Source organism: Sander vitreus, chromosome 18 (assembly GCF_031162955.1).
Source record: "Sander vitreus isolate 19-12246 chromosome 18, sanVit1, whole genome shotgun sequence".
NCBI lineage: Eukaryota > Metazoa > Chordata > Actinopteri > Perciformes > Percidae > Sander > Sander vitreus.
The window spans coordinates 17,946,222-17,962,060 of NC_135872.1; the positions used below are offsets into that span (position 1 = coordinate 17,946,222).

At 41.2% G+C, this 15,839-nt stretch overlaps 1 protein-coding gene across 1 annotated transcript; it reads right to left on the reverse strand.

Annotated features, from left to right (window-relative positions):
• Positions 1 to 3,441: 3,441 nt before the first annotated feature.
• vrtn (vertebrae development associated) lies at positions 3,442 to 7,772 on the reverse strand. Its single transcript, XM_078274574.1, has 3 exons — positions 7,688 to 7,772; positions 6,584 to 6,915; positions 3,442 to 6,465 (listed from the first exon to the last, which is right to left on the reverse strand). Exons 2-3 carry the CDS (start codon positions 6,893 to 6,895, stop codon positions 4,702 to 4,704), a joined length of 2,076 nt encoding a protein of 691 aa, XP_078130700.1. The 5' UTR covers positions 6,896 to 6,915; positions 7,688 to 7,772; the 3' UTR covers positions 3,442 to 4,701.
• Between the last annotated feature and the right edge of the window lie 8,067 nt (positions 7,773 to 15,839).

Genomic DNA, 15,839 nt, shown 5'->3' on the forward strand with positions numbered 1-15,839 from the left:
GGCGTTATCTAGTTTATGCATTACTGGCTGCAATGCTGGATTATGTTTATTAATGGAGTTATCACCAGAGGAATCTGCACTACACACCCTGAGCAAAGCAGTAACACATTGATTTTCTGTCCAAACCAAAGTGTGTTTGCCTGAAGTGATCTTTTTTTTTTAAAAGGCAACCAAAATCATGGAAGCAAACCACTGCCATCTAGTGGACAAACTGTCTACATGCTCTGATATAGGTATGTGTTTGAAACAAAGAAACTAACTGAGGCCATGTTTTATATGAGATGTACCTAAACTATTGTTCTGAAACACATATGGGATTGGTACATTTCAAGCAATGTATGAAACCTGTTTCGAGAGGGAGGGGTTTTGTTATGAGTGCAGGGATAGATTTGAAAATGTCACCCTATTTCTAGTCTATATCGTTAACGTTCCACTTCCGGGATTCCTCCGTTGCCGCAGGAAATTACGCCGGATGCATGTATATCTGTTTCATTTCGCTTTCTTTGTGTTGTAATTTTAAAGATAATTTTTTGGGCTTTTCCGCCTTTCATTTTGACAGGACAGCTAGGTGAGAGAGAGTGGGAAGACATGCAGGAAATCGTCACAGGTCAGATTCGAACCCTGGACCTCTGTGCCGAGGCATAAACCTCTCAGTAAATGTGTGCCTGCTCTACCCACTGAGCCAACCCTGTCACGTTTGTGTTGTGTTTTTAAACTCTGGTGATTTATGAGGACTATTGTTAACTGCTCCTCAGATCTCTGCAGGGTAAATTGAGACAGCTTGCTAGACTATCTGTCAAATCTGAGTTTTCTCTCGCACGGCTATTTTACAGCGGCTCCATGCAGAGCTTAGCGCCCTCCATGACGGTTGTGATTGGTTTAAAGAAATGCCAATAAACCTGAGCACGTTTTTCTCCCATGCAGGAATGCTATGTGGACTAGCCAGACCCTCCTTTCTCCGCAGCGCGTGGATGGTCTGGCAGAGCGAGACTTCCCTATTTCAAACATTTCAGTCTGAAATTGCTTAGTTTTTTCATGTCTCACCTTCCTCACTTTACCCCCCACACTAAGGTCAAATTTCAGTTCTTCTGAGTTCATACCACTGCTCCTATCAGAAGATGATTGGCAGCAAACGGCAAGCCTCCAGAGTCCCACAGGTCTGTTTTGTTTACTGAGAAAATGTGGCATCCTTGAGAAGCCTCTCTGCTTTATTTATTTATTTTCTTTCTGAACCAACTGCAGTATGCTAATCCTTGAAGACTTTCGCTCCCACCTGTCAACCCTCATTATTTTCATGCTATGTTTGAGCTAAACAATGTAGAGTAGCTCGTTGCCAGTGAAATGTCCTCCTATCTTACAGTAATAAAGATGGAGATGGCAAAACAAAACAGGCAAAGACTTAATCAAATATTTACTTATGCCAAGGTCAGTTGCCATGGTGATTCTTAGACACTGATCACATTAGTCTATACAATTAAAATAAACTTTTGAAATTTTTTTAATTGGCTGTCAATTGTTCATGGATAACTGAAAGGATATGTTCACATTTTCACTTACTGACTTGATTACTTTACAACATGAATGCTGTTTTCTCTACTATTTACCTTGTGATGGTTATAATGAAGGATAAAATATGTATAACTTTCTCTAGTTGTAAAATCCTGTTTTAGAGTCAGAGGTTTGTTTGGCATCTGATAAACATTCATAATCATAAATGTATAACTCTAACTGGACTTCCTGGAATATATTTAATGTTTTACCTTAATCTGAAGCAACACCCATCATAACAGCTCAGCAAGGAAACATTACATTACATTACATGTCATTTAGCTGATGTTTTTATCCAAAGCGACTTTCAATTAAGTGCTTTCAACCCCCAACAAGTAGTAAGTGCAAGTACATTAGCTTTAAATAAGCAAAACTACAAAGAGACATGTGAAAGTGCAGCTTTTTTTTCTCTTCTTTTCCTTCTTCATGTTTATCCAAAGTGTAGTGAAACAAAAGAAGAACATTGCACATTAAAAAAAGGCTGGAACTTTGGAAAATATCCATTTATATTTGACTACCTCATAGTGCTGGAGTATTACATTGCAAGGGCTGTGGATTTTGTCCCCCATTTCTGGAATCACATTAGAAAGGGATCTCTCCATAGCCAAGAAGTACAGGAGGAATGATCACAGCCACCATTAACTCTTTCAATGTACATATGGGCATGTGGGTGATGTATTAAGACAAACTTAAAAAGAAAAAAAATGGGAACCTATCCTTTACATCAGACATGGAAAAAATATCAAAAACAAACTTGAAATCAGGCCATTATATTTGATTGTAACTGGAGCTGACATTGCTTATGAGTAGGTGGATAGAAAACTGACTCTGTAGTCAAGCTGATAAAATACCAGTTGAGTTCAGTGCAGGATAAAATGAACTGCACGTTGAATAAAATACTCAGGTATAAGAATGGTTCTCAGGATTTTGTCCATGCTCCACAACTCCCTTGTTAAAAATGAATTAGTTTGTGTGATCCTTAGACTTGATAAGGCCAATGTTAGGACCAAGTTTTAGAAGTCTTAACTCTTCACCATCACTGAGCTTTTCTGTTAAGGACAGGTATCTTTTGTCCCTAAACATAGACAGTTGGAATTCAATAAATACAGAACAGATACAAAACAAGGAAAACTAAAAGAAATATTACTGGAAAATGAAACTAACTAGTATCACCTGATCAGATTGATAGTCCATCCCCTGTCCTTCCTTCTACACCTCTTGTCCTCCCCCTAAACTCTTGGATGTTCTTGGCCTTATCTCAAACACCTCTGTCCCCATGAATACAATTAACCCCTTCCCCCTCTCTCTCTGTACTCCATCCCACCTACTCTTGACAATTACCATAAGCACAATGGCTAAATAGAGAAAAGGCAGTGAGCAAAAACCACAAAACCAGTCTCAAAGCTCATTTCTATTCTTTAGCCTGCTGGCTCGGTTTGACCTTCGTGTTTGCACATTTGGATGTGGTTACACACAGTGATTTTGATCCTTTTCTTTGTCTTTTGTACAGCACACTGGTTGTCAACATGAATTAACTTGGCGAGGCCAGACATGTCTTTTGGGTCATAGCATAGTGCAAACCTCTGCGATGTGCTAAACTGTCCAATTTCTTCCGCCAGAGAGTCAAATCACGATGCAGCCGATGGGGCAGAAGATTAGAATTGCTTATTGGTTTCACTTGAGCCGGAACAAGGACTCACTGACTTGGAAGAAAGACCAATTGATTTGTGGAAATTGCAGAGATGTTTTACAGTTGTAGATATCGTGGAGCATAAAACTGGTGGCTTTATCAATTTGTCAGGCATGGACTGTGTTTAATGAGCTGACATGATGAAGCATCATTTTAATATCCCCGTGAGCAAGAGTGAAGCAAAGGGTTGATGATGGTTGATGGTTTATTAATATACAGCACAGATTTCCTTACCTACTGACTGACTACAATGCAAGCTGCCAGTATCAACAGTAGCAATTGCAGACATGTAATACAGTAAGTACAAAGTAAGTACAAAGTAAACTGAAATGTATTGTTTAGGGTTGTTACAGTGGAAGTTCTGCAAACCAAGTTTGTCTGTGTGGAGAGAACTGGAAGTGGAACTTCATTTAGTGAAGAACAGCAGACAAACGTAGTTTATAAAAGGCAAATATTCCCCAATATTGCAAGAAAATAGGTAGCCTGGAATGAAGGATCGTACAAAAAATAAAAAAAATCTTCATTTATATTCAGTTTTCAAGTAAAGAAACCATGCAAACATTTTTTTTTCTTAAAAAACAGAATTGTTGGAAAATTCAAACTTAACCAAAGTGTGCATGATGGTTAAGACAATACATTCAACAGTGTCATGGGAACTATTTCAGTGCAAATACAGTGTGACAAAACTCACAGTTTATATAATGTGCATCACCAAAAGTTAAAGAGGCATACTAAAAGTAGGTCATCAAAAAAAAAAAAAAAAAAAAGCCAAAACCTTGAGATAACCACCTAAAACTTTGGTGCACAAAATGTGTACATTCAATAATCAAAAGGAGAACAATGAAAAAAGACTTAACCTCTGTTTATAGAAGATGTTTGAACAAGGAGTAAACTCATCTCTGAAAACAAATACTGGTTTCTTTACATTTTAAGTATCAAAAAAATATGAAACCACTAGGAATTTCCCAGATCAATATCACAAGCATCAACAAAAAAAACAAATCATACTTTTAAGCATTAACAAACTTACTACAATGAAAACTGAAAAATAAAAAGGACCCCAAGTACAATGCTTAGCAAGGATTAAAAGAGAATGGAGGAGAAACAGCTTCAAACAAAATGCCACTAAACAACAGCTTTGAACTGCCTTTTGCCTGGAGGGCAACATGCAGGGTTTAAACTGACCCACAACTCAGTTTCTTTTCACACACGTGCAAATGTCCAGGAGGGGAGGAATGAGCTGTGGTGGTGGGGCAGAGGAAGGACACAATGCATTTAGATGCTAAGCCGGTGCACTTAACAGTCTTTTAGAACATGAAGTAAACTATGCTTGTGTAGTATGTTTACAGTAAAATGTACCGGCGGAGAGATGCATGGGAGGTTTTTGGGGTCAAGAAGTTCTTCAACAGAGCTTTAATGTCGCTCCTAAAAGCCCATTTTTGTTAGATAAAAGCGTTGGGCATTTACCCATGAACCAGCGACACCCCATGATGCAAAGCTCGCTTCCACATGTAGTACGTTGAGCGTGGCGTGAAGGGGAAGTAGGACCTGAATTCTTTAAACGTGGGGAAGGATTTCTCCTCAAAGCGTTGCTGCAGGAACAGCTTGGCCTTGGCCTTGAAGTTGGCCAGAGCCACAACATCCATCGCAAACACCTGCTCATCTATAGGCGCCTTGCTGTGAATGGTATGCTTTGGATGTGGGGCATGAAACAGGGGCATGGGGGAACTTTCTAGATGTTTGGAACTCTCAACAAATGGGAGCACATGCTGACTATCCATCCACCTCTCCATAATCTTGTTTTCTGGAGCAGTGCTCTCCAGACTCTCAGGAAGGTTGATCTCTACGCTCTGCGTGACGATCTTCTTCTTGCGGTGCCGACTGCTACGCCAAAGCCAGAAGAAACAAGCGGACATGGTTGGGAACTTGAGCTTGAACTTCATCAGGGACCATTTGAACTTCTGGACATGTAGCTTTGCAGCATCTCGGAGCTGTTTTTTACTGATGTACGCCAGCATGAAACTTTTGTGTTTTTGCCCACAGATTCTCCTTCTGGGCGCAAACAGCTGGTTGGTGTGAGGCAGGACTGGGGACAGACTTTTTGGACTATGGCTCTTGTCAGCATCTGAGCTGTCCTCACTGCTGCCAACGCTGCCTTTGTAACCGCCGTTGAACAGCATGGCTTCTCTCCTCCAGTTGTAGTAGGTTGATCTGGAGATCCCTGGGAAATTTCTTTTGAAGATCCTGAAAGGGAGGGAGGCGTTCATGGCGATGCAATTTTGCAGACAGCGCTTAGCTTCCTGCATGTGAGCTACAGTCTGGGCCCGCTCCAGGTCCAGCTTGCCGAGGCTGAGGCCAAACATGCTGGCCACGCTGTCATTATGGTCTGGCTCATCCTGCTTCGCTTCAGGCGAAGACCAGGTCTCCTGTTCCGTGCTCTCTCCAGGACTAATCTCTCCAGCGGATGATGAGGTGGAGAAGTTTCCTCCGGTTTTCAGGAGCTCTTGCTTCCAGTTGTAGTACGACGACCTTGAGATCTCAGGGAAAAACTCTTTAAACTGGTGCAGAGGGATGAGCTTGCCCTCCAAGTAGCAGGCCTGCAGGAAATACTTTGCCTCGTACCTGGCTGCTGACTTTTTGCAGTGCTCCTGAGTCTGCCTCTTCCAGCGGTAGAAGGTCCTCTTGGTGATGTTGTACTTGTCCTTTAAACCCGGGTAGGAAAGCTGCAGGTCCCGGTTCAGCAGGTCCTCGCTCTTTGTCTGAGACACCCTCTGCTGGCTGTCAGGGCTTCCGAACGTGAGGTCACTTGTCTGGACTAGTGCCACAAAGTGGTTCGGCCTGAACAATGACTCAGACTGCAGCTCTCCAGACCACATGATGTGGAGGGTTAGCGGCTCACAGTCTTTAGGCCACGGCCTTGGACGTATGACGCGGTTGAAATAGGGCCGGATCTTAAGGTTGAACTTGGGATAGATGGAGTAGATGTTAAACTGTAAGACTGATGAAAGTGCGTACACGTGCCACATGTTGGCATAGGAGCCGGGGAAGCAGGACGCTTTGACGTCGGCATCGAAGATGGCCTCCAGGACTGTTACAGGCAGGTTGAGCATGTCCTCAGACTCTTCGGCACAGAGGCTGAAGCGAACAGCCTGAAGCATCATTTTTGAGTCGATCATTCCAGACAGGTAGTATCTCTTCCACAGCACCATTTCCACTACTGTTCGGACCTGTGGGGGCAATAATATTTGCAATTAATATTACAAAATGCACATATGAACAGCTAGAAAGAATCTGTAATGATGTATACATAGAAACAGACTGAGATTATAAACCATCACGGCTCACCTGTAGCTCCAAGCTAAGGCCAGTGTTGCCCACTAACAGCATGCTTACTGCATTAAACAGCCGGTTGCCCTCCCCCTTACAGTTTAAAGGCAAGAGGCCCATGGGTGCATCGGGTGGGTACAGGCCGTGAGCCGAGTTATCCACACCTGCCCACTCGGGAAAATCCTGACAGGGGGTCTCCGGGAGCTGGAAGGGAGCAAGGATCTGGTCCACCTCCAGGGCCACTCGGGTCAGAGCGTCCAGGCCGGAGCTCTCTGTGGCCTCCTGGAGCTCCCCCAGAACAGACAACACCACCTCCTTCCTCTGAATCATACCTGGGGATCTGACGAGAGCTGGAGGGGAGGAGGAAGAAGAGATGGTGAACAAAAGTTAAATATTATGGAGAAGGAGAGGGAAGCTCAGATGATTCTGAGAAATTTAGTGATATAAAACAACAGGGACTAGGTTTAGGGAATGTGCTCATGCCTTTGTTAACAGTAGAATAGATTAGGTAGATTACTGAGGCCTATACAAACAGCTGCAGTTTAATCAAAGCGCTGCTGGTGTAGATTGGTCTCAGAACAAAAATAAACACATCACATGTTTCTCAATGTATTGCACTAGATTTATTCCTGAGCAATTAAGCTGATCTCTAATGCATTTTCTCAGCTACTCACCTCTTTACCTAAGTATACTTTGTTTCTTTTTACAAATGCAAAGCCAAGGCTGTGCTTAAATACACTTTGTAAATTACATCTAGAAAAAGGTCTCGATAATAGCGTGTGTTTTTATTTTTATTATTACAACGTAGCTGCAAAATATGACTTACCGTGTTAGTAATTGAAACTTAATGCTAATTCAAGTCAAATTCAATACCTACAAGGCTTACTTTGTGTTGCGCCGTGTTGTGTTATTTGTATGCTCTCAGTGGTGTATTTGCTTGTTTCTGTAATTTCAAACACTTTCCTGAACCTGCGAAGTTTAAGTCAACACAAGCGGAGTTTATAAGTAGCATGACCTCTTACACCCAAACACAAGAAAACGCGCATCTGGAATTAAAACTAACAAATGACTCGTCATTAATCGAAACGCGAAAAACGACATTAAAAACAAACATGCTCCTACCTGAACGTCCAGAGACTACAAAAAGAGACTCAATGAAAATCGCTTGTTTGTAGCGTAGGGGTTTCACAGCTGATCGTGTTGATCTCTCTCTGGGAGTTTTAGTCCATTGTGTGCGTGCAGCTCCAGAGAATTCTGTCCTCGGACCTGTGGCGGCTGAGCAGTGGAGATTTGGGGAGTGGTAAGCAGCACGTACCTCCCTTCAGGAAATTGTTAATCGTCAATTCGCTTTTTTTGTTGTCTCTGAGCCAAGAGACACCTCCCCCCCTCCTCCTCCTCCTCCTCCTCCTCCTCAAGTTGGCTACAGCCAGGGTCAATTTCAATGTGAAGTGTTAACAAAAGCCATTGTGTCAGGGCCCATCCGAACACAGAGGCAGCCCTGTAGGTCTACAGGTATCGGTGCTTTTAGGTTTTATCAACATGTTTATGCTTTGGCTTTGTGAAAGCCAACTGCAGATGCCAACAGTTCACTTTCAAGTTTATTTGTCAAATGCGTCATCGGAACATCAGGGTTCTTTTTGTCTCATAAATAAACTACCCTTACTCTGATGTGGTTGCACAAATATATTTTGTGATTACTTGTATAGCTTGTTAGCCCACACTTCAAATCCTCAATGCAAATATATAGGAACATCAGAACCTTTACAGCAGAAGGTCAGAAATTCTTTCAGATGAAGTGCCAAAATGTATCTGGGTGGAAGGCCACGTGCCAAAAATAAATGTTGATGTTAAAGAATACCATAATTGCTGTAATTCTTCGTAGATAAAACTTGCGTATGTAATTTAATAGGGAAATTTACCAGCACTGTGCTTTACATTGCCATAAAACTCAGATTGAGTACTTTTTAGTTGCCACAAAATGTACAGTTAGGATTTTACAGCACTTTCAAATTAAGAGGAGAATAAGTATGAGCATGTCAAATGCCAAGGCGGGCCTAAACAATGGAAGCACGGGCCAAACTTGGCCCGCACGCCCCAAATCGGGTGGCCTAGCTTTACAGCAATTACCTTGCTTTCTGCTTTCTTTCCCAATGCAATGCTTTTGTATTCTTCAGTCTGCACTCCAGAGACTGTAGTGTAAAAGGCCAGTTTGTGGATTAGAGTAGATATGTGCAGACAGGGTGTGGACATGAGCTTTGTGAGAGGAGAGGAGGGCTCTTGAGCTCCAGGTCTGCTCCACTGTATCACTTTTAACACCTCCTCTCCTGCCTTTTGCAGGATTTCAGTAATCGAGACCTTTTGTTCCACACATGCACAACAATCCCAGCGACTGTCCCCAACCCCCCATTGCCCCTACTGTAGAGCCATACGCACACACACACACACACACACACACACACACACACACACACACACACACACACCAGGGGACAACAGCATTTGGCCCCCACTGATCTGTCCACTCCAAGCAGCACTTGGCAGACAAACTGGTGCCAAGCTGGGGTTCAAGGCTTTGACCTAAACCTTATCGGCTGTTTGGACAATGTGTGAGTGAGTGAGTGTGTTTGTGTGTGGGAGGGTTTACAAAAGAACAAGCACAATTTCCCCACTTTGGTTTGTATTTCTGTCATCGCCAGCTGAGATAATGCATATAGACACCTACTTGTTAAAAGGTATGGTAATATGTGTGTGTGTGTGTGTGTGTGTGTGTGTGTGTGTGTGCGCGTATGCATGTGTGAATACAAACTCCTCTGTCTTAATGAGGAGCTTCCTTTGCTCGTCGTCTTTGACCTGAAATATTTTGGAAGTCACAGTGTGTTAAAATGCAAGCAGCGGCATTACTGCTATCATTTACTGTCAATTTTGAAATGAGGATGGTGACATGTTTTGTAAAGAAAGGTCAAAGAAAGTGTCTAAACATTGCGTCAAAAGAGAGGTCACACTGAAACCATCTGGACAGCTTTGCATTTTAAAAGACACTTTTTATATAGCCAATGATTTCATCATAGCTAACATTACGAAGACATCCAGGAGCAGAGCCTTTTTTCCCTTCAATTTATCATTAAAAAATATGATTCAATATAACTTCATTACATTGACTTGGAGACGTATTTCTTTGTGGTAATACAGAAGTCTCAGTATTGTACAAATATACTGAATGTGCCACATTATCCTCAGATCCTCAGCTTTGAGTATGAGTTCAGGGACTTTTATATCATTTAAAGCATATTAAATCTAACTCATGGCTGTTGCTCTCTTATCCCTCTTTGCCTTCATCTTCTATTCACTTTAATGCATTCAACAAATTTTAGAAAAAAACAGCTACTTTTATCCTTTGCATCCTGTTTTTGAAGGATAAAATCAAGAAAATGAACACATTCAGAATCTAGTATATCTGCTTCCATGTCATGTGTTATGTGCTGAGGGCCTCTAACCTATCCTGGTACGGCCTCTCCACTTTATTTATCTACCCCCTTTCTTGTGAATGTTTTTGTGTCTTTACCATCTCTTTCTTCAACCCCCTTCAAATTCTTGGCTTGTAGCCAATCACACACCTTAGGTGTGTAGATTAGCTGTGCTGCACTGCACCGTGAACACAGTAGTGGGCTGGCTGCAAGCATTTAAAATGCAAATGGGGCAACACTGGGACCGGCTCCGGCAGTCTCTCACCTGCTGTGGCTGTGTGTATGTATGTATGTGTATGTGTGTGTGTGTGTGTGTGTGCGTGCGTGTGTGTGTGTGTGTATAGGTGTGACTGTGTGTGTGTACTGGTAGAGGAAAGTAGAAAGCTCCACACTAAATAGTAATTCAGCATGTTTGCAGAGGGACAATAGCAGGTTTGTGTGCAAAACTAAAGTGTTGCATTTGACTGTGTAGCTTGGTCACCTGAAATGTGCTACTAAATGCTAAAACACTATCACATGCAAAAACACAATGTCACTGAACAATGGCATTCAAAATATTCCAGGGCTTGTTGAGTTTCACGCAACAAATCCTGTGCTCTTTGGGCTATATGTTTCTGTTTTTTTAACCGTGCCGTGTTGCCTGCCACCACATATCGCAAGTTCCTCTACCTGGTTTGTCAATTAATAAACATAGGCTACCTCTCGTTGCAGTTAGTAATTTGCTTACATTACTGTATTCAAAAGCTCTCTAACCAGATTTTCTCTCTACAACTCCTGCCAGGTTTTTTTAATGAAAAATAACTGCAGATTTAATATCCAAGTGTGTCATCTTTTGATTTATTATAGACCTGCAGTCAGACAGTTTTGCAAAGAAAACAATAAAAAGCACCATAAATAACAATGAATGTGGGTTTTGTGAATACATCCTCTGATAAAAAAAATAATCAGGGAATGCATTGCTGAATGAATTGCCATATCTTAAAAAAGAAGTCAAACATATTGAGGTAGACTAATTAAATCAATTTAACATTTTTCTAAAGTTGAAATGCAAAATGGCTGAGTCAAAGGGCAAACTATCTGTTAGGTTCCCAATGATTTAAGTGGCAGAAACAGTTACAGTACAAGGATCTGGTATGGAGCAATTCACAGTATTAAAACACATGGCAGTAGCACAGTTGGAACTCACAAACAAAGAAAAGATATACTACAATTTGTAGTTTGGACAGCAGACTATTTGTATCGGACACTGGCGTAGTCAGTGGACTCGCACTCATCGACCCACACTCTGTCAGGACCAGCGGGGAGGATAATGTCAGCGTAGATCACATCGTCTGCATTCATAACCTAAAGACACACAGACACACACAATCATTACCTTTCAAAATGGCCAAAAGCACAAACGATTTTACTTTATTTGTGAGAGAACTGACTTACATTGTTGGTATTGGCCGTGGAACAAGACTCATCTGGCACCTGGCTGCCTAAATAAACATAGGAATGGACAAATTCACGTTTTACTACAATTGTGTTCAAATATAGGCTAACTATTAAATATAATATGTTCAGTGCTGTACAGACTAGTATAGATTTCTCAATCTTTGTTATGTGACTCTACAATTGCAAAACAATTACCATCATGAAAGGAACAGTAAAAACAGAACGTAAATGATTGCCTCAAAGACCATGAAGTAGAATTGTGCAAGAAGACGTGTGCATGTGGACACATGTATGGAAACGATTGTGTATAGCCTGTGTTTGGGCTAGTCTGTGCCCAAATATGAGTCCATTTCCAATGGTGCAACACACCCTCTCTATAGGTTCAGGAAGTTTAGGAGAACTTACTTGTTCTTCTTCTGTTCACAACAAACAACGCAACCAGCGCTGTCACAACCACACATCCCACCACCCCCACAGCGGCGCCCATCATGTCCTGGTTGCCACCTCCACCTAAAAAATTGCAAATTACAATCATTTAACATGTCAAATAATGTTTTGTATGCCTGGAACACGTCCTCCAAATCCTCATCTAACCTTAAATGAATAGTTTGAGAGTTAGATGTGAAGATTGATAGGCTACCACTCTCATGTCTGTATGCTAAATATGAAGCTTCAGCCAGAAGCCGGTTAGCTTAGTTTAGCTAACCCTGTAAACAAGGGGATCCAGCTAGCTTGGTTCTGTCAAAAGGTTACAAAATCACCTACCAGCACCTCTAAAGCTCAGGAATGTATGTTTAATACTTCACTTGTTTCATTTATTAGGCTAGCTTATGCCAAGCTAAGCTAATCGTCTCCTGGCTCCAGCTTCATATTTAACAGACAAATACGAGAGTGGTATCAATCTTTGAATTGGACTCTTGGCAAGAAAGTGAATAAGTGTGTTCAAAATGTCAAACTATTGTTTTAATATTTAAATTGGAATGAACTGGAAACTATTCAGTGCCCCTTAGTATTTTGGCAACTCAATACGCAAACTCTGCTTTCCACAATAATCCAGATTATGTAGCTAGACCCTGAGTGTATCATAGATTTATGACAAAAATAATTTGCTGCCATATTATTAAAGTGTCTGCCTTTTTGCTGTCTTGGTGGGATTATTCATTTACATATTCATGTTTATTAGATATTGAGCATATATTTAGAAAAAAATGTCCATTTGTAGGCTATATGAGTAACAAAGATGGTCTCTATATACTGTACCTTGATTTTCGGGTTCTACTTCTATGATTAATCCTCTTCCCCTCCCTTTAAGAGCTACAAAGAAAATAGCATTTGTTATTATTACTTCTTTGCATTCAACACCTAGGAGTCTACTGGTTAGGATGAATCATACAGACCTGGGACTCTGACCCGCAACTCCACTGAAGTCTGGACTTGTTCACCTACAGTCGCCTGGCACCTAAACTTCTTGTTTTCAGGTCTTTGAAGGGTGAGAGTCAGAGTTACAGCACACAAAGACTCCTGTTTTACCTGATGTTGTGAGTCCTTGTGTATCTCAGTGCCGGCTTCATCCACCCACATCAGGCTGACCTGGTGGAGCTGTGCTCTGCAATGTCCCTCGTCTACGAAGGTGAGGAGAATACACTGCAGTGACACTGTTTTGCCAGGCATGAGCTTTAACTCTGGGCTGGCTGAAAGAAAAACAAAAAAGCATTTGTTTTATTTATTTTATTCGTTTACAGCACAGATTTCTCTTTATCGGCGTTGTCGTTAGAAGGTGAAATCAATTCGGTATCAACCCACACAGCAGTAAGACTCTAATCTTTAAAGTACTCACTATTGTGAGGAGAGAAGACATCTGGCCTTTGTTGGCAGCGATGACGTCCAACATCTTCCCCTGTGAGATCTTTGATTTGCAGAGTGCATTTTGAGTCCTCATCCACTGACGTAGCTGTCTGGATCTCTCCATTACTGACTATGGCAATGTAATCACTTGTTTGGCTCGTGCTGAGCTGCCATACATGAAAGCAGACTAAATCTTCCTCACATGGAAATGTAATAGAATAAGCCCGTTGGGCAAATATCAGACCATCTTCTCCATTTACACCTGGTGAAAGAAGATAAATAGGGTCAGATTTTCTATTAGATGTTTGAGATAAGATTATAAAACTATCACAAGATAATTTTGTGTCAATGTTTCACTAACCGGTTGTGATGAAAGATAACAATAGCAGCCTCATCCCAATGTGAACAACTCCAGCCATCCTGTGTGCAAATGTGTTCGCTGTGAAAAGGTACACTGGAGGTTCTCTGTTGTTACCCTGAACATTAGTCAACAGGAATGTCACTTCCTGCATTTGCCAACATCTTTAACCTGCTGGTGTGGAAAACCTTAACAGCTACTGGTCTGACTGTAGTTGTGAGTACAAGAACATTTATACAAACAATAGAGCTGTTTTAAGTCAGGGTTTAGTTTGCTCACTGGTGAAAACGGGTCAACAGTAAAGAGGAATAGGAAAGACTACCAAGCAAAAAAGCTTGACATTTTTCGAAACTATATTTCCACATCAGAAGAAAAATAAAACTAAAATCAAAAATACAGAAAAACTTTATTTTTTTAAACATTAAACAGTGCTTGTTGTTGTCTTTTGTTTTCAGAGGATTTGTAAAGAGGTTTATTGATGAGGACAGATTGTTTTCTCTCCTGTGAGGAGAGATGACCTTACAAAAGATAAATGGATAAAGGAGGATTTTAGTGAATAGCAGATTCCAATAGCAGATGTGCAATCTTGTGTGCGATGGGAATTTTAATTTAACAGATTTTTTTCTTATGTACATTTAATAATAAATAATTAAAAAAGTATTAAGAGACACATTTTAAGCGTCGGTCCACTCAGTTCTGCACCGTTGACCCCAATACAATAGAGGTTAACTTTTGTTTGTGGTGATCATAACACTACACAATTGAAAAACTCAACAGCAGACCTCACTTCCCCTTCTTTCTTTTAATTTGTATGACCTGACCTTTTTAAGATGTGGTTGCAGTTACCGCAGCTGGAGCTCTGGCTGAAACTACAGCGTTACTCCTTTTGTGACAATACCAAAGAAGTTCTAATAAGGGAAGAAGTTCCACTCTCTTGTTACTTCCAGCTTCTGAACTGGTTGCAGTTCCACCATAGTCATATAGGGGGCGCTCACAGGCCAGTGCAGAATGAATGGGACTCAATGGAGCTATACCCCTCAAAATCCACTTTTCTCAGGATATCATTTTTTGTCTAGTAATTTGAATGTTGCATTCGAAAGGGGAGGCTAAGAAAATACACACTGCTGGGTGTTAGATTTTTTTAAAGTGGCTTTTTTGTTCTAAAAAGCTTTTTAAAAAGGTCAATGACGTCATACACATATACGGCCAGAGATACTGCTTTACGGCAAGCGCTGAGTCGCTTCCTTTGTTCTCTCGAGGCATCGACAACACAGCTGACAGGTTAGACTCTCCCTGTTAATACACGTGCTAGAAAGAGGTTTGCTAATGTTTTAAAGACCACGCCGAAATATTCACTCTGACATTCTGGTTCTGCTTTGGATGCCGTCAAGCGGGATCTCCAAACGTAATCAGTCCTTCACTGACCAATCAGCATTCATTAGCAGAATGCTAGCGTGTTATGGGCAACGACTCAACCTGTAAGAAATCGAAAGGACACAAGTACTCGTTCATTCAACTTTTGACCTATAATCCATGTTGAACTTGCAAAAACTACAATCAAATCTGAGATTTCTCAACGACGATCAGGCGAAAGAGACAAATGTAGCCGTCTAGCTCCATAGAGTCCCATTCATTTAGCACTGGACCGCGATCACCCCAAGTGGAATTCTGGTGGAACTGCAACCAAATTCGGTACATTGAGGCTGAATAGGGAGTGGAACGGCTTTCTGTATACGGGCTTTGACAATATTTTCTAGTGCCTTTTTTCTGGACAAGTGATGTGTGCAGCTCTCTGTGATTCTGCCTTTCTCACTTAAACTAGAAGCTACGCTGGAGGTTGATTCCACCCTTTTCTACTCTGTTATCTTGGAAAGCTGTTCAAAGACATCCTGCTTTCAGCAGGCAATATATTTGAAAATGCAATCTTCACTTCTGCATCAGTCCCATGTGTAGCAGGAAACAATAAAATTAGGCCTAATCAGTTAATGCTGATTATCATAGAAAAGAGATGCAATAGGTAAGAGAATAGATACAAAATCTTTTTCACAGGGAGGGGCCCATGAATGTCATAATTTGTTAATTATGGGAATTGTCATAACCCACAAGAACAGTATTTTTTCTGAACTTGGAATGCTGTGTTTATCAAGTGTAGAGGGGTTGGATTACAAAA

What these genes read in the sequence shown, in the direction of transcription:
- vrtn (XM_078274574.1), bottom strand. Translation starts at nt 6,895, where the DNA reads ATGATTCAGAGGAAGGAGGTGGTGTTGTCTGTTCTGGGGGAGCTCCAG. An exon ending in GCCTTAGCTTGGAGCTACAG is followed by an intron (nt 6,466 to 6,583) that starts GTGAGCCGTGAT and finishes TTGCCCCCACAG; the next exon opens with GTCCGAACAGTAGTGGAAAT.